Raw genomic sequence first — 18,521 nt, 5'->3', positions numbered from 1 at the left:
AGATTCCTGACTGGGATATAAAACAAACCAAAACTTTTAAAATTTCATTTACTTCACAAATACCAGACTGGCTTTTGACTGAATTTATTTTAGAAATGCAATGAAAATACTGTGATCTCAAGCACAAAGATGCGGGAGAGACTCTTATGAATGGTATTTATCTTACATTCTTTTCTTTTGTTTTTTTTTTCTCTCTCCTTCTGTTAGGTTTCAACTAATGGGATTATTGCAGTGAATGAACCTTCAAATGAAGAAGAGTATCTTGGTCAATTCCCAGTCAGTTTTGGGGCTATAGCTCCCTTTATGGCTGATCTGGATACAACAGATGGACTTGGAAATGTTTATTACAGAGAGGATTCCTCCCCAGATGTCTTACAGCTTGCTTCAGACTACATCAACGGAGGTTTCCCTGAGACCACGTTTGATCCTAGCAGCGTTGTGGTGGTTACGTGGAAACTTGTGGCTCCTTACCAGGCACCCGGAGAAGATGTTACTGTGAAAGAAAAGGTAAGCAGAGCTTTAATACATCTTGGACAGCACATTCAGCAGTATGTTTAAACACCAGTTTAAAATCATAACCTATTGTTCTGAAGGCTTAAATTCCTTTATGTGTAAATAAATTCTATGCAGTTAAGAATATATTCTTTTGTTGCTGAATATGATATAGCAAGATGAGAGATACTTGAGCAAGATACTTCTATTTTACAGTATTTTAGTCATTTAGAAGAAAATGCTGAAGTCTAAATAGATGAATTTCTTTGTATTGCCCAACAATCCATATTTTGAAACTGTTACTTGTGATGTAGCAGTAACTGCAAATGTTAGGATGTCACGTCCTGTATCTCTGCAGTTGGCTTGCACTGTTCAATAGACTCTTAAGTTGTTTTATTTGCCATAAAATATTCAAAATGTGATAAGTATATGGACCAATAGAAACTTTAATTATACTAAACTATAAACTTGTTTTTTGACATTGCATTTACAAAAAGCTCATATATTGTGACTACTACTGTGGCAGTACTATCTTCCTTGAATGAAGAAGTAGGCAGCTTATGTGGAAGAAGCTTACAGTTGTATGGCTTCTATTTCATGTCACAGTAATGGTTGCACACTGTGGTAGTGAGGAACAACTGATGTATGAGGCACTACCTTCCTGGTTCCTATAGTGTGTAGACGTGTTSCTACAGAGGATGCCAGAGTTGCAACAACATAAAGCTTGAACTCTTCTTTATTCTGTTTATAAATTTGCTCATAGCAATTTCATACCTCTAATTAGTCTAGTACATCACTATTTTAAGGAGACTGTCTAGCATGCTCTGCATGTTTGTAGAATTTAATTGCTGTGTTTGCAACAGCCTCTATGGCTATTTTGTGACACCTTCAACTTYTAATATTGATGGATATATAAGCAAAAACTACCATAGCAAAATGTAAGCCTGCTTAATGTTGATTCATCTGAAAAGCTGATTGACCAACAAGTCTCCAGTAAGTACATGGTACCTTACCTCATACGGAAACATATGTGTTTGTGAAATATCACCCTGTTGTCTATTGTTGACTCTTTTACCATGAGTAAGTGAATTTTAAATTTTCTTCACAGAGAAACACATTCCAGGCTGTTTTAGCCTCTTCTGACTCCAGTTCCTATGCTATTTTCCTTTATCCAGAAGATAGTTTGCAGTTCTATAGTACATACTCCAAGAATGATGATGAAAAGAGTCCTGCTATAGTTGGCTTTAGTCAAGCCTCTACAAACTACTACTTTTGGGAAAAACCAGGATCCTACAATGTCATTGCTAATGATGAAGAGGCCATCAGAAACCTACAAAAGTATGCCTTTTTGTTTGTTTAAACTCCTTCCCAAAACAACAGGGAGTTTCATGTTCTTTTTAGTAATTGCAGCATGAGACAAGCAGAAATAAAAAAAAAAAAAAAAAAAAAAAGCTGTTAGTGATTTTATGAGATATTGCAAAATTTGCCTGCCAGTGATGAATATGCACCCCCTCAAAGAATACAAGAGCTTCAGTATAATTTGTCAGAAAAATTCACAGTCCTTTTGCCACTAGTAGCTGTTACATACTTAGCCCTTCTAAAAACTGGGTCACTTGTTTAGAACTTTATCTCTTAATACTTTCGACTGCACAACTTTTTTTTTTTCCTGCAAAAATGTGTGCGAGAATTAAAGGAAATATTTTGAAAGCTCTAACAACTGTTAACAAGATGCTTGTGGCTCAAATGTTTCCTCCTTTTGTTCCCATCTCTTTGGAGACAAGGAGGGTAGAAATTCTCAAGGAGAGCTCTGGCTGTGGAAGTGAAATGCTGCCCAGACCCTGAGGTGTGTTATAGCTTAAACTACAGCTATTTAGTTCTATGGAGAGATGTATAGCTCAGAATTTTTGCCATAGTATTTCTCAATGGAGTTAAAACTTTTTATGTATATATTATAGAATTTGTACTTGACTGATTTCTTTTGCTTATGCTTCCCTTTGACAGAAGCAGCAATGCTGGCAGGCAGGGCATCTGGGTGTTCGAGATTGGTAGCTCCTCTGACAGTATTGTGCCTGCCAAGATCAGCAGCATTTTGGAGAACCTGGAGTCTATTGAACAAGACCAAGAGATGACTTCAAAACCATTTATGTCAGATTATGGCTCCACTGAAATAAGGCAGGAACACATAACTAGCACTATGGACAGTATAGAAGGAGACCAGCACCATGTTACGTATAGTGTTCCTCACCTAGCTGCAGAAGACTTTATGACTTCATACCAAGATATAACAGAAATACCTTCAACTGAGTCTTTATATGGTCAGCAAGATTTCCCAACAGCAAAAACTGCACCTCGCCAGTTCAAAGTCCAGCAGTTCCCCCCACAGCAGCCACAGGTCATAGATGTGGAAGAATTTGATGAAACGGGGATAGGTAAGATCTCTTGCAGTGCTTGGGTSCTGCCACAGAGGAAAATGTTGGAAAAAGAGGTTGGAAAGAAATCAGAGGTGTACATGAAATAGTTATTAAAAGAACAATCTGTTTCTTTCTCATTACCTTTGATTTAAACATCTGTCAATGTTTAATAAGATTGTGTTATTCTTGAAGGTGGTTAAGTTGGATGTCACCTCTCATTCACATCTTGCTAGTTGAATCATTTATACTACTAGTCAAGCTTACAGGAGAACAAGGTCTGTTGGACTGGAGTCTGTCCTAAAGAAAGCCCCCCACAGGGATATACTGCTATTTTTAAAGCCAACACATCCTTTTGCCCAGGACTGCTGTTAGAGAACTTCAGTAGGTTCATTAACTGGCTGTTCCTGGTAGGATTTTATGATGAGTTTTTATTTTTATTTTTATTTTTTTGCTTTTCATAGACATGATGCTGAATACAGTTGATTTAATAAAGGCTGAGAGTAGAGTCTGCTGTACGAATTGTCAGTTGAGGGTTTCGTGACCTTCTGTTTTACAAGGACACGGGATTGGCAAATCTAACTTYCAAGAAAGTGTTTATAGAAAATTCAAAAGAGTATAACTGACTGTCCAGATGTTAAATGTTCCTTGAACTASATGAGAGGATTGCCATCTGTATGAATTAATGAGGTAGGGCAACTAGAATTACAGGGTACAGTTGGTACAGTTTCCTAAGTACTGTATTGATGGGGTTTGTTCCGAGTTTAGTGAGGCTGATTTTTGCTTTGGTTATGGAAACCAGAAAATATTAAGCTTTTTTATATGTTTAGTTTCACCAAGAAAGTTTCAAGGTTGCTTAATATTAATACAGAGCCACTAAAGTCAGTAGAACTACACAAATTTCGAACATCTGAAGCCTTGGTGTTTTCCTGAAAAGTAGTGGACTGTTACTTGCATATTGCAGTCTTGGCAAAGGTCAGTTGCAGTTGTTTGCTTTTCATACAGACAAAATGAAACTTGATCCCCTGAAGTCTACTGGGATTTTGAAACTGCACCCAGGGTGTGCAGATGCTCTTGTAGCTGCTTGTCGTTGATTTACGTGGCCGGCCTCCTTTTCCGCAGTGTTCCGCTACCACACGGATGGGCAACAGACSTGCGCGAACAGCCGCCACCAGTGCTCCGTCCACGCCGTCTGCAGGGACTATCCGAATGGGTTTTGYTGCAGCTGTATTGCTGGCTACAAAGGAAATGGCAGGCAATGTGTAGCAGAAGGTAACTTCTTGAAAATTAGATACTCGTGCAGCAATTACACGCAGTACTTTTGAATGAGATGACCTGTTTTCAATACTAATAAAAAAAAAAAATGGTAAATACTTCTTGAAAGATATATGATTAGAAATGTTTTGAAAGGAAAATTACTTGAACTATAAAGAAAAGATTGGTTTTTCAATGAACCAGATTATTTTGGGTGTTCAATTAAATGCCTGTCATTTTAGTATGACTTTTTAGAATAAACATACTCCTATATAACAAACTAATTGGATATCATGATATCCAGTGTTTACTGATGGAATTCTAGTCATGAAATTCCAATGTGTTTTGTAATCTGATCTAGTCTAGAAAAGGACAGATAAAAAGTGATGAACAAATTAACTTGGATCATCAAAATAAATAGCATGGCTATCTTTTATCTGGTTCTTAAGCTTCTTTAATAAAGGACTGATCTGTCAGATTTTTTTTAGATATTCACTTACACTTTGTTCCTGTGTAGGATCCATGAAGGAATTTCTTATGTATACACTTGTAATCCTCATAGTGAGTTGACTCAGACTATAGATGCATTTCAACAACTAAAATAGCTGACTGCAGACTTTGTGTTTTATAAAACAGGGAAGTGAACAATTACTGCTTAGCATGCAGTCGATTGATTTTTTTTTTTCCAGAGAGGAAGCAAAGCCTGCGATGAAAACACAGCATGAACTTATCTTAGGTACTTTGGAAGATTTATACAGAAGAAAGTTACTCATCTAAAGTAACTATTCCCAGATTACTGCTTAAAACAATTTTTCTCTGAAGTGGTTTTATTTTCTGCATTTTCTGGTAAATAATGAAGTTATTCTAAATGTCTAATGGTGGTAGCCTCCTAATAGGGGATGGCATCTGCATTCAGGAGATACTGGTGTGAAGTGTGATCTTCCACTGAAATCACCGAATGCCACTTACGGCCAGAAATACTGTAGCAGCCTAGTCTGTTCACTGAGTATCCACAGATGAAAAATTGTTAATGAGGATAACAAACATCTCTTTAGGCAGTTACAACCACTCAGTCACCATGTAATGGCAAAAACATATATAACCAAACCGGCACACTATGTGTAGGCAGCTTCCTGTCTAGCCTGTTTAACCATTTTTTTTTGTTTTTGCTCTTTCTGTTCATGTTACTGTCTTTCATTTGAACATAGTGAATGCTCTGAACATGTTTCTTGGAGAGTATGTGAGAACTGTCACTTTTTTCTGATTCTTTTTTTCCAGGATCTCCTCAGAGGGTCAATGGGAAAGTCAAGGGAAGAATCTTTGTGGGAAATAACCCAGTTCCGGTTGTCTTTGAGAATACTGACCTGCACTCCTACGTTGTGATGAACCAGGGACGTGCCTACACTGCCATCAGCACAATCCCAGAGACGCTGGGGTATTCTTTACTGCCTCTTGCCTCCATTGGAGGTATCATAGGATGGATGTTTGCTGTGGAACAGGAAGGATATAAGAATGGATTCAGTGTTACTGGTAAATTTTTAATTAAAAATAGCATTTAAGAATGTTATTTCATTTGACTTAAGAGAAAAGAAATGTTTGTCTGTAACCAACACACGGTTGAAAAAAAAACCTGCCTGTTCTGAGTTGAATATGGATTGCTTAGTCATGAAACTTAGCATTTTTTCCTGTTTATGCTGTATAGATATTGGGATCTTTATTTTACGATCAGTGCATAAGCATTTAAATGTCTTACAGGAAAAACTAACAAATTGGACACATTCCATATAAGAAATGGATTATCAGAAATTACCTGACTTCAGTACCAAAATATACAGAACTAGTGCAATAAGATGCCTATAATCTACAGTCTGTTAATTGCCAGTGCTCTTCTAGCACTGCACTCTAGCTGTGTGTTCACCTCCTTGCTGACTTCATTCTCCCGACAGGCTTCTTTTCAGGGAATTAATGTCTAATTAGGTCTGGCTGAGACTGTGCCAAGGGTGCAAAACACAAAGAGAGTCTGACCTCTTGAAGGTCTGCAATTCTAAACAAGCAATTTCTGTGTGAGATGCTAATGATTCTTTTAACTCATTTGAAAGAAAATTCATTTCAGAATTAAGACTCTTCATAAGTGGATATGAAGGGGACTCTTACTTGTGCACGTGAATTTAAGCTGTAGGCTCAGTCTGTTTTAGGAGAACATGTGTTTTCCTTTTTCTTCTTTACAGTTCTGTAGCAGGAATTTAGATTAATATCATCGCGTTAGCTGAGTGTAACATTTTTTTCTTTCATTTTGTGTGTTTGAAGTTTTTTCTATRATTTACAACAGATATTTCATTTGATTTTGATTTGGAAATAAATGTATTGAATCCCTTTAAGTGAATATATTTTGAATTGAGATGTTTTTCTCTAAAATGTACAACTTATTTCCCATTTTAACCAATATTATAAAATCAAAGGTTTCGATGAATTTTGTTTTAACAACTTCTTCAGGGTTACTTACATTTCCTAGTATTCAGTATTTAAGAAAAGATAGTCTGCTTACAATTTCTGAGAGTATTACCCGTGTGCTTCTGGAAAGTATTTCTTTAGGAACCCAAAGCATTAGTAATTAAACTACATAAAAGCAGGCAGAAAATACTTATTTATAATTTAGCTACTAGAAACAACAGTTTGATAGGAGGGTTCAGAAATTCATTGCAAGTGACTTAACTAATACTGTGTCTTCAGGTGGTGAGTTTACGCGGCAAACTGAAGTAACTTTTCTCGGCAACAACGAGAAGATGGTTATCAAGCAGAAATTCAGTGGAATTGATGAGCATGGTCACCTTACCATCAGCACGGAAATGGAGGGCAGGATACCTGAGATTCCCTCTGGTTCATCGGTCCACATAGAACCGTACACTGAGCTCTATCACACTTCCACTTCTGGTAAGATGCCCTAAGAGGAAAATCATATGAGAGTGCACATTGCTTAGACTGSAAAGAAGACAGTCTCATTTGATTACGTTCTTCACAGGTGTGTTTTTCACCCTTCAATTGATACAAAATTACTTTTTGCCTCTGAGGAATAGGTCCTGGAAAAAAAAAAAAAAAGGCTATAACTGAGACATTGCAAATACTTCTAATGTTTTTTATTGAAGACTTTCTGGGCTGAAGCTTCAGTTCTCGAAACTAATGTTAGCAAAGCATACCAGATTCCCTTTCCATTGATCTTGTCCTTGAACTGCTGCTGGCAGTCATACAGATTAAAAAGGTCTTGTGGTGTCCACAGCTCTTTGGTAGGAGTCAGACTGGGATATATCTATGAGTAGGGATTTTGTCATTAAGTAGACTTTGGTGTTGTCCTGTGAAAGTGCACCAGTACATATTATGTAAGCTGCATAGCAGTGACCGTGCTGCGTGCTGGTAACAAGCATTTGCCAGTATCRTTTGAACTTAATATGAATGATTGGCAAGAAAATTAAGATTCTTAATTTCATTACCATTCATCCCACATTTTTTTTTTATTGTTTCAATTTCTTCTTTCAAATTCTGAGATTTGTTAAGAGTGGGGTGGTTTTYGTGTCACCATTTATAGTAGAATGTCTCTTTTGCTTTCATCTTTTTTCCTCCTTTCCTCTTCCTGGATAAAGTCACAGATGTTTCAAGACCACAAGATCAAAGTRTGGCTTGAGTGCTGCTGCCAGCCAGCTAGCCCCTCTGTCAAAGAGGCAGYAGCCCGGGCTTTGCTCGATGACCTGAGTGCATTTGGATACTTAGGAGAATATATTTTGCTCCAAGGGCATCCTGTGGTTGCTAGAGACAGCTCCAAGTGGTGTAACTGCATCACTGCTGCTCTGTTTTCATTTCCTGTTTGGACTGTTGAACKGTGATGTTTTGGAGGCAACAGGAAACTTGCACTTTATGCCAAACTGCTTCAGAGCTGTTGAACATCCACCTGCTCTGCAGAAAGGCTGTCTTTTCTGTCTTTAAAAGGCTGTCTTTAAAGTCAAGTTCAAATTTTATATTTGATCTAGGTCTTTTATATGGCTCATCCGTCAAGGCTTTGCTATCTGAGAGCAAAAGAAGCCTAGTCAGGTGCCGTTTTCTCCTTTTGCCTGGAAACAAGACCTGCCTTAACAGCTTCTTGGCATCTGTTGCCGTTCTGCAGTGATCACTTCCTCGTCCACCAGGGAGTACACGGTGACGGAGCCGGAAAGGGCCGGGGCAGCCTCCTCGTACACGGCCGCCTACCAGTGGCGACAGACCATCTCCTTCGCCGAGTGCCTGCACGACGGCGCCCAGCACGCCGCTCCCGCCACSCAGCAGCTCTCCGTGGACAGCGTGTTTGTCCTCTACAACCGGGAGGAGCAGATTCTGCGCTACGCCATGAGTAACGCCATCGGGCCCATCAGCGGTACGCGGCAACTGGAGTTCTTCCCTTTTCTCTTTTGAGAATGCTTAGGAGCCGAGCTCCTATAGCGCTCTAGCCTGGCTTAGCTGGGTACTAAGGGATTAAATTGATTGAGTCCTTAGGTTAGTGAAAGTTGGGAGCTTTCAGGGGAGTTAATGCTCCAAATTAATCAAAAGATTCTCTGCATATCAGCTTGAATTTATCACTGCTTAGATTCATGGGATGTACAGTTGATCTATATCTAAATTACAGTCCCTTTACTATTTTTTTTCTTTGTATTAGTGGTAAAAAGGGTAATACAAGGTAGTAAGATCTGCCATTGGGAAGACTACTTTCTATAGTTCAGCTTGAAATATGATACAATATCATTGGAAGTAGGACAGCTTATGAGGTATCKTATTGGAACTACCTGAAAACTTGCTAGCATTTTGTCAGTGTGTTTCTTTAATTTGCATTTTTTTCTATTCCTGAAAARGCTGCTTAGTAAGCCTGTTGTCTTCTTCCCTCCTCCCCTGCCCGCCGCCCAAAAAAAAAAAAAAAAAGCTGTAAAATAAGAAGAAAGCAAAASAACACTTTGAAAATGTTTACCATATGAGCACAGGAATCACTGTGCGCTTCCTTTTATCTCTGTCTGTCTCTATTTTTATTACAATGATCAAGTTCTACTAATTACAATGACCAAAGTGGGCATTAAGAATCATATTTGGAACCTACGGTCAGTTGTTATCTTTGTTTATTAGCTGAACATTTATTTATTTATTTATTGTGGTAGTGACGAGGAATACAGGTGCTGCTGTCACGTTTGAGACTTGCACCTTGCCTGCAGGGTGCTGCCTTCTCTGGTTTCTCTTTTCTCGTTGRATGCTCGTTGCAAGTGATCTTCTGGTCTGTGTCTTGGCCCTTCTACTTGGGCAGATGTTGCAGCTAAATGTTTTCTCTCCTGCCAGATGGTTCTGCTGATATTAACCGGAATCCTTGCTACACTGGCACTCACAACTGTGACACCAACGCGATATGTCGCCCAGGAACAGGGAATCATTTCRTCTGCGAGTGTTCAATTGGCTTCCGTGGAGATGGGCATGTTTGTTACGGTATGAGAAGCTTTTCCTTACAAAATGGCAGCTAACAGAGAATCTGGTTTCTTTGGAGTGTGTTGACCTTCAGGGCCAGCAATCCCAGTAAAAAGGAACTGTGCTAAGAGGTTGGTTTTGGGAGAGAGAGCTTAGAGGGATGCTGGAACATATATCTGAATAACACATGTATGAATAACGCATGTGAATAACCAAAGCCAGCAAGTTTGATTCTCCTGCAGAGTCGAGGTTTCATATTTCTTGCAAGCTTGCAAGGCATCTTTTGTATTTCATTCCTGTTCTCAGAAAACTTGTAGGAACACACCTGTGAGAATTGTACTGTTCTGTGAAATCTGGTTCAAATCAGTCTGCCRTGTTAGCAGTTCTTGAGGGAGAGGAGGGATGGCATGTGCACATGCATACAGAGCACAGGTATAGGGGATATAAGGCCTTGAAACAGTCTTTTCAAGATCTAACTTGAAATGTCCTTTCAATAAATATTTTTATTCTCCAATGCTGTACAGCATTGTCTAAAGTGTTCCCTCTGTGGTATGTGACGTTGGTTTGGGATGCTTTGTAAGAGTTGCACACAAAGTTAAAGCTCCACATCTTTATTTGATTATCATCTTGGCATGAAATGCCTTGTTAAGTTGGCAAAGCTAGGATTGCTTTGCAGTGTGACGTTTCCTTCCTTTTCATATTTTCATCTGTTCTGCGTGTCCCAGAAAGGCCCCCTGCTTACTGGAGGCTTTTAAGATCTGATTTTTTAAGATATGACATGCACAACTTCCAGCAGAATGCAGTGAAGCAAAATCTCCACATAAGCAAATGTCTTCCACATGTTCTTTTTAGTTAAACTTCAGTTGGTGACTCTTAYGTAGCACTATTTAGTCACAGTCCAAAAAAAAAACTAAAACAAAAAACGTTTTMGCTTCTGAACATGTGATCTCTACCTCTTACCTGTATATGTATACTTACTAGCACATGCATGTATACCCGTTACCTTTTTGGAACATTCCTAGTTATTGCATATAGGATGCAATAAGATGCAACGTGTTGTCCCCTGGCCTTAAAGAACTTGCAGGTTACTGAGGAGCATGTGTTATATGAGAGGTTTCTTGTTTTGTCATCAGATCATGACACAGATGCATTTTCACCTCTTGAAAAGGAGTGTGGTAGTGAAATACTCATGTGTATATACACATATATGTATGTATATGCCCTATGAATTAACTATTGTTCCAGTCTTCATTCCTGTGAGCTGAGCAGCAGTGTGGATTAGGGATATGTGTGGGTAACAAAGAGAACTCTTGCCTAGCAAGTTCCTGTCCTCAGTATTAGTCAGTACTTCTAATCACCTTGCAGCCAGCGTTTCCTTTCTCAGTGCTTTCTTCTCATCCCGGCGTCATTTCCCATTCCTTGTCCTTAACACCCCACTGCAGCACCGCTTCTGATCCTTGAGCAGATTGATTGATAGTTACCGATAAGCTCATTCTCAGGTTACTGATGTAAATGTATGATCCATCCACAATGTTGATCAAATGCAAAAAGCTGCAGCTGCAGCGCAGCAGTCGCACGGTTCCTGTGGCGTCGGTGTCGAGCGCGGCGCTGTGGTGACTGTGGCCCCTGTACCAACGCAGATGTCGACGAGTGCGCGGAGCAGGCGGCGCCGTGCGGCAGCAACGCCGCGTGCAGCAACCAGCCGGGCAGCTACCGCTGCCACTGTGCCGAGGGCTTCCAGCTTGCCGCCGACGGGCACTCCTGTGCTGGTGAGTAGCAGGCCTCCGAAAGCGCTGCCTGGCGGCACTCGCTTGTGCTTCGTCTACCAGGATACCAAGGAAGGTGCCTGAAGTGTTCTCATAAGTTTCCTCTCATAAAAATGGCCTATTCTTATTTTATCTGAATACAAAAAGGATTAGTTTATTGAATGCTTCTGCATTTTCTGTACCATTATTTAGCTACAAATTTCCCACAGAGGCAAAATTCAAGTTTGTAAAAGAAAAGAATATAATGGGAGCTGTTATTAATGCTGTTATTAATTTGCCATCATTTCACTGCATCTCACTGTCAAGACTACTAGGTATTGCATTTGTTCTGCATCTGCCATCACTTTCTGTAGTCCTTTGCTTTGACTTTTTTTTTTTTTTCCCCTCCCCTTTTTAAATTCTAATCCAAAATAAATACTCTCCTGCTAGAGTTCCAACTGTCTTTGATGGTTGAATAGTATTTAGGGCGGGGCATCTGACCTACCTGCAATTTGGAAATCTTAGTGGGGAGATTTCCCTGGGCATAGGATATAGATTAGCTTTTTTAATTAGAATTTTTATCTTAATTTTGCAGGATAAAAATAAATGTGATGGTGTTTCTTGTTCCCCATGCCCAGGAGAGGTCTTTATAGCCTATAGACAACTTCAACTTCTGCAGAGACAGCAGTTGCCCTCTTTGTGCTTTTGCATCTTATTTTGGGATACCAGCTCTGCCTCAGCCTTTCTAGAACTGCAACTTTTTCATACCAGCTCTGTGACTCACAAATGGCAAAAGAGAGATCTAAATAAATGCTCTTCTTTTTATAGCCTGAAGACTGGGGGACTTATTAGGAAGTCCAAGTCTAAAAAGTGTGCTTTTTAAAATCTATTTCTAAATAGATAATTTTGCAGTCTAAAACTTCTTCAGGCAGAACAGATGTCCTAAGTCATTCTAACGATCTCATTTGCTCCAGAGAAACGGAGAAAATGACTGTTTTCAGATATTGCTATGACTGAAATTTTGYAATTTTCATGCTGATACTGTGGTATTTTCCATCTGTGTACGTTGTGAAAAGAGCATTGTAGAGTCTGTTGTGAGTGCTCCTCTGACAGCTCATAATAAGAACTGTGTAAAGAAAGCCCCAGTGCCTCCTTGCTGTAGCAGCTGCAAGTCTGCCCCTAGATGCGCATGCTGTGGACTTGTGTACTTCTGGGATCAACASTTCTGTAGCATTTTGCTCTTTTAAATATCACAGTCTCCTCTGTTCTTCTTTGGAATATCAGGTAAGCATGGGGAGACTGTTTAAAATGGATGGATCTGCAAAACAATGAAATGCCTTCAGAGCCACTGCTGTCAACACTGCGAAAGTAACCGCGGGAGAGGCCCCAGCTGCCAGAATTAGTCAAAATCTCTCCATTACTTGACAAATATGTTTATCTGCCATTGAGTGAGTCACAGTTCCTATTTGTTGCCAAGTGACAACAACCCTGGGTCAATGCTAGGTTAGTGTAGCAGGATATCTAGTAATTCCCAACGCAGTGAATTGACCGCTTAGCCAGTATGTGAGGTGTCCCTGAAATGCCTTACATTTCTTCATCCAGGACTCTTTTCTATAAACAAAAGCATCTTGGATGCTAGAGTGTGGTAGCTTTTCTCCTATATTGCATCTTAACAAGTGAGATGCTGGTGTGAGGAATCAGGCCCTTTCTTTTAAAAACATGTTTAAATATGTAACATCAGTAAAAAGAGATATCTCAACAAAGAAGAGAAACAAAATTCTTTCTCTTTTGTGAGAAATTCCGTCTCTTTTTCACAGTTGTTCTCGCTCTACAAATGTGCTGAAAGCTTCAGACTTTGAGGAGGAAAATTAATTTTATTTTTTCACTGTTACCTGCAGCTGTTGACTATGCCATAAACCACTGCGAGGCAGGCACGCACAACTGCGACGTTGCTCAGCGCGCCCAGTGCGTGTACACAGGAGGGGCCGCCTACATCTGCTCCTGCCTGCCTGGCTTCTCTGGTGATGGGCGAGTCTGTGAGGGTGGGTAGCAYCAGTCCTTGTGGGTTGCTTAGTGCTCTGTGTTGTACAGCTTGGCTGGTTGTCCAACCGAGCCATGTCCTGTAGCTACTTCTGATTTAAAATGGGAAATGTCATAACTTAATCCACCAGGCAAGCACTCCACCCATGTTTGAATTTACTAATCAGTATTTGTGCTGCAGTTGGTCAGAGATGAGGTAGGTATAAAAATTGCAATAGTTGCAGTTAGCAGATTGGATTATCATCTGCTGGAACTGTTTGTATAATACCATTTTATATTATTGAGATGGTGACAGATGATGCTTAGAATTCTGAGTTTGTAGAAATGCTTTGCTGTGTTTCCTTTCTTTGAGTAAGGCTGCTTYCCCAATACACTCCAGTATTTTCCATATTGGAAATCTCATTGGCCAAGTCATGCTCTCTTACTGTGTTTATCCATAAGTTTATTTCTTACAAAACATGGGCATCTAGAGTACTGTGAGTTAACAGTTACCCATCAGCATTGTTGATTTAAGAATAGAAAGGTGTAAGAACTTAAGTAAAAATGTTAATGCATGCATACTTATTTTAATTAGTGTTTCTGTACAGACCATCTTCCAAATTCTATTTTGAAGTCTGTAATTCTAATTGGATATCCTCAAATAGGTACCTGAAAATCTTAAAACAGATTTGTAATTTAATTTATTACTTAGATTCGTCACTTATTGTTCATCAGGAAGAACAGTTGTCTGAAGCTGCTSCTTTTTCTTGCAGATGTTGATGAATGTCAGCAGGGCCGCTGTCATCCCGATGCTCTCTGCTACAACACACCTGGTTCCTTCAGTTGCCACTGCAAGGCAGGTTATCGTGGGGATGGTTTCCGGTGTGTGTTAGGAGGTAAAATTTTATAGTTCTTGAAAGTAGGAAGAGAAATACATGTCACCCAATTCCCAAATTATATTTGTTTCTTCTCTGGAGCAAATTGCATGTTTTGTTGTTGTGATCTCTACTCTTTTTCTCCTACAGTCTCTCAAGTTTGGAACTTCACCAATCTTGTGTTTAGAATCTCTTTCTTGGCTACCATCTTTCTCCTGCTCGACATTCCCTGTATTACATTTTAATGGTTTTATTCCCAGCGGTGCTTGGTCCCGGTCTGGTGGTATTTTCTGATTGCCTTCTGTAAACGTTTGGTGACCGAGCAACTCTGTGTGTAGGTGGTTGCATTTCATTTACACTACCAACTATTCTAGATGTTTTATGGTATGCATGAAGTACAATTGTAAGAGGAAAGTTAAGGATAAAACCAGAGTACCTGCATTAGTGTCTTCAGTGGTATCGAGATGCCTGATTTTCATGGTATAAACTGTAAGAGTCCAGAAAGACTAAACAACCAGTTAGATTCTAGTCAGTTCAGTTTTTAATTAGTGCTTAGATGATTCTATCTTCTCTCAGCTTGTTCCCTATTCAGAATAGCAGAAGTTTCTTTATACCTTTGCTCTTTACTCTTGCATTTATGCTGTGCGGTTTGGACATTGAAGTATTAAACCCCTGAACTTGAAGTCATGCTGAAAATAAGAGTAAGGATCACTTGGGTACTAAGGAGCATTGCTGTGGTTACTTTCATTCAAAAGCATGGCAAAACCAGGAGACAGCACTTAGGTTTTCTCGAATGGTGTGTATTCTCATTTAGGAAATAAGTTCTTATTTCTGAGCAGATTCAAAGCCCCTTTTCCTGCTTCCTAAAATGCTTGCTATGAGGCAAGAGACCCTGAACCTCCCTCCAGATTGCAACCCTAAGCTATGCAGCAAAGAGTACAGAAATCATAGGATCAGATGTGAAGAAGACAGGAGACATGACTGTGTAGGCTGTCTCTATAAATCCACATTGGCACTTTGGTCTTAATCATGTCCAAGTCTTTGGTAATTCAAAGCTGTGATTTTTTTTTTTTAAATGTAGGATTTTTTCAATATATAATTGAATGCTTACTTTCATATATGATTGGATGCTTGCCCAATATATGATTGAATGTTGATTTGCTCTCCTAGTAGAACATGTTTTAGAAACATTTACATCAGTTGGTTCTGCTCATGAAATGCTACAACCAGCAAAACTTGATAGAAGACTAATTTCATTTTCACTGAACCCTATATAAGAGACTAATGCTTTTGCTCTACTACTTTGCATCAGTGACAGTGTTCACAATCTTTGCTGCTCTTCCCTCAGAGTGGAGGTCATGGAAAAACAGCTGCCCTTAGGATGTCATCTCTTACTGAAGCAGTACATACTCTTACAAGCATATATCCAACAATCCAGCAGTTAATCAGTTCCTGTAGTTAGGCTCAAAATGTACTTTCTGAAGCCTAATGAAAAGCAGCTTAGTTGCTTTGCAAGTTAGGTGCTAAAATAAAGTTGTTCGAGGATGGAGCTTCCAGATGAGAATCTATTGTATTCGGCTTTAAGAGACTCCTTTTCTCTTCTTTATGCAGTAAGGTTTTAATCTAATTAGGCACAGCCAAGTCACTGAAATCCTCATTAAAAGCACGTAAAACTTAATTCATCCAAATACTCAATTCTTTTGCTGTGCAATTGCTGTTTGTTTGGGCATCTTTATTATTTTATGAATCATATTGTTGAATATAGGCACTGCTGAAGAATAAACCTTAAAACGAGTAGACACATCAAGTACTGAGTTTGCGTTGCACATTTTGGTCTTACATGGGAGCTTTACAAAAAAACCCTCTGTTTGGGAATTAGAAATGCCTTCTCAATTCTCATAGGCAAAATACTACAGGAAAATTTATCTATAGCATTGCCATAGCATTACCATAATTGCAGAGAAAGCCAGTGGGTTAATGAAAGAGTTAATGTTAGAATGCCCCACTGCTTGCAGCTATTAAGAATGTCTGTGCTTCATTATTTCCTCACGCTTCATTTTTCCATTTCAAAAAACCAGATGTCTGAGTGTTTCTGCCCCTGCAGACCCCAGACACTGTTTACTAAACAGAAACAAATCCAGATTCTTGGACTGGGGGAATGACCATTAAGCGCCATACGTAGTCCTGTTAGTCTGTGTACAATCCATTTCACGTGAGAAATGCTCTGAGAGAGCAAGGCTGTAAGTGACGGATTGCAAAGCAAAATGAATGGACAAAGGGAACTGTGTTATTTTGTTTCCCTTTTTTATGTCTTGTTTTTTTGGCAAGAACTTAGAGTAGCAGCTAAAAATCTTAGTATAACTTGTTGTGATATGTGAGGAATGAAGTGAATCCAAATAAGAAATTTCTAAGTATTCCTCGTTTTTCAGATAGAGTTTTAAAACATTTCTGAAGTTTTAACTTTTCAGTGTAAACCTCTTTTGAGTTTTTACTCAAGTCTTTACAGATTTTTGAAGGATACCACAAAACTAAATCATTGATCTTGGTATAATGTATCAGGCTGTAATTCCATCTGCAAAATCTGGAAGGGAAGATGCCATATACAGCCCTATTTCTCACGTTTTATTCTCAGCCTTGGTATTTCTGGAAAAATCAGTAAAATATCTTGTGTGGTGCTGCTGCAAGAGTTTTTTTTCATGATCTTCATGAAAAACTTTGAATATTCATATACGACTTTTATTTTTTTCCACCTTCTGCTAGTTCTTTTGCTTTTGTGGGGAATGTGTATATGCATATTTTTAGTCTGACCCACTTCCAGTATTGATGTTGTTTTCAATTCATTTTCTCAAGTTGGAATGATATGATTTAGTGACTTACAAATTCTGGATTGCTAATGGTGGTTTATAAAGCAAATGCAAAAAAACTCTAAAACATAGAATTCAAATTTAATTTTCTAGGGAAAGTAATTCATTTTGCTTGAGTTAAAAATACACCATTCGATGTATCCAGTCCAACTTGTGAGTAATATGGTCCACGAGACAATACTTCTTTGTCTAGCTTTCAATCCCTGTTTTAAACCAGGACTTCCCTTTTAGGAGCAGTTTTCTGCACGCCAGTTCAAATTTTCACTGATATCTTGAACTTTGAACACCAAATCTGGACACAGTGAGCTATGAATTATCTCACAAATTGCATGTGAGATAATAATAATAGGGCTTCCCCATGCCTGTGCAGTGTTCCCAGTGTACATACTGAATTCTTTATGTCCCCTCCCACTTCCTATGGCATTCATCTGGATAGTCACACTGAGTTGAACTTCTTCTGGTAACTTTTCATAGTCATCATTTTCCAACATGCATCCTCATCTTCAGAGGCTGCTCTGTACAGTGTGTTCCTCAAACCTACAGTGTAGAACTCTATTTAAAAAGTAATACTGTCTTGTAGGCCCCAGGAGAATGCCATATAGAAATACAAATGGAACCTTAAAATAGGCATGACTTATTTTCCATTTTCAAGAATCAGGAATAGCAGTAAATAAAATAACACAGTAATACCAGGAATTAAGAGCAAATAACATTTATCTAGTGTAGTTAGTGGAAATTTTTGTTATGCAGGAGTCAGAGATCAGAAAGCTCTCCTAATGTGAACTGTTTTTTATCTCTGAAGGACTATGATTAGATGAATTATGGCTGGTTATATTAAAGGGAAAGCATTAAGTACCTTTATTAGACTAGTGTGCTGAAGGAAAGAAAAGTTACCAGCCTTAATGTTTGTCCAGAAATTGAATTACAAAGTAGTTCCTGTGCCATCTAAGTACATACCAGCTCTTGATATATTTGCTTGACTCTGTATTGTTAACTCATTGAGAAGGAATGTGCTTTATTTACTGTGTGAATTTTATCTTTCAAACTCAATCACAGTTAGCCTCATTTGAGACAGTTAATTAAAACAATTTAAGGTTTGCATAATAAGACCATTGTCTTCAGAGCACTGAGAAAATGTACAATTACATGAACAGTCTCCTCATCACATCCAGCTGCCACCTGTATGTAAGTTTTTGTGCTTCCACTGCCTCCCAGGCTCCAGTGCTGGGCTGGGATTCACCTTGCTCCCCCTCAGGTGTCTCTAAGCCGGCTGTGGAGACTGTCTGAACAGTGACTGGAAGTCTGAGCAGCAATTAATTCAGGTCTSAATTTAGCTGATTAGATGTCTGTCTACTTTAGGATAACCTGAGTTACCCACTGGATAATSCAGTAATTAAA

General features: G+C 38.9%; 1 protein-coding gene across 1 annotated transcript in view; it reads left to right on the top strand.

Annotated features, from left to right (window-relative positions):
* The first annotated feature begins 213 nt into the window (after window positions 1-213).
* NID1 (nidogen 1) overlaps window positions 214-18,521 on the top strand; it is a 33,662-nt gene continuing 15,354 nt past the window's right edge. Inside the window, exons 1-11 of the mRNA XM_026037354.1 lie at window positions 214-507; window positions 1,601-1,830; window positions 2,494-2,921; window positions 4,023-4,172; window positions 5,433-5,684; window positions 6,885-7,085; window positions 8,308-8,553; window positions 9,498-9,641; window positions 11,261-11,389; window positions 13,264-13,407; window positions 14,158-14,280. Coding sequence (XP_025893139.1) covers window positions 304-507; window positions 1,601-1,830; window positions 2,494-2,921; window positions 4,023-4,172; window positions 5,433-5,684; window positions 6,885-7,085; window positions 8,308-8,553; window positions 9,498-9,641; window positions 11,261-11,389; window positions 13,264-13,407; window positions 14,158-14,280 — 2,251 coding nt within the window. The 5' untranslated portion in view covers window positions 214-303. The remainder of the gene's footprint in view (window positions 508-1,600; window positions 1,831-2,493; window positions 2,922-4,022; window positions 4,173-5,432; window positions 5,685-6,884; window positions 7,086-8,307; window positions 8,554-9,497; window positions 9,642-11,260; window positions 11,390-13,263; window positions 13,408-14,157; window positions 14,281-18,521) is intronic.

The sequence above is a fragment of the Nothoprocta perdicaria genome, unplaced genomic scaffold (assembly GCF_003342845.1).
Source record: "Nothoprocta perdicaria isolate Ctin4 unplaced genomic scaffold, notPer1 scaffold_197, whole genome shotgun sequence".
Lineage (NCBI taxonomy): Eukaryota > Metazoa > Chordata > Aves > Tinamiformes > Tinamidae > Nothoprocta > Nothoprocta perdicaria.
The sequence above is the reverse complement of the archived record's forward strand: the minus strand, read 5'-3'. Positions and strand labels throughout refer to the sequence as shown.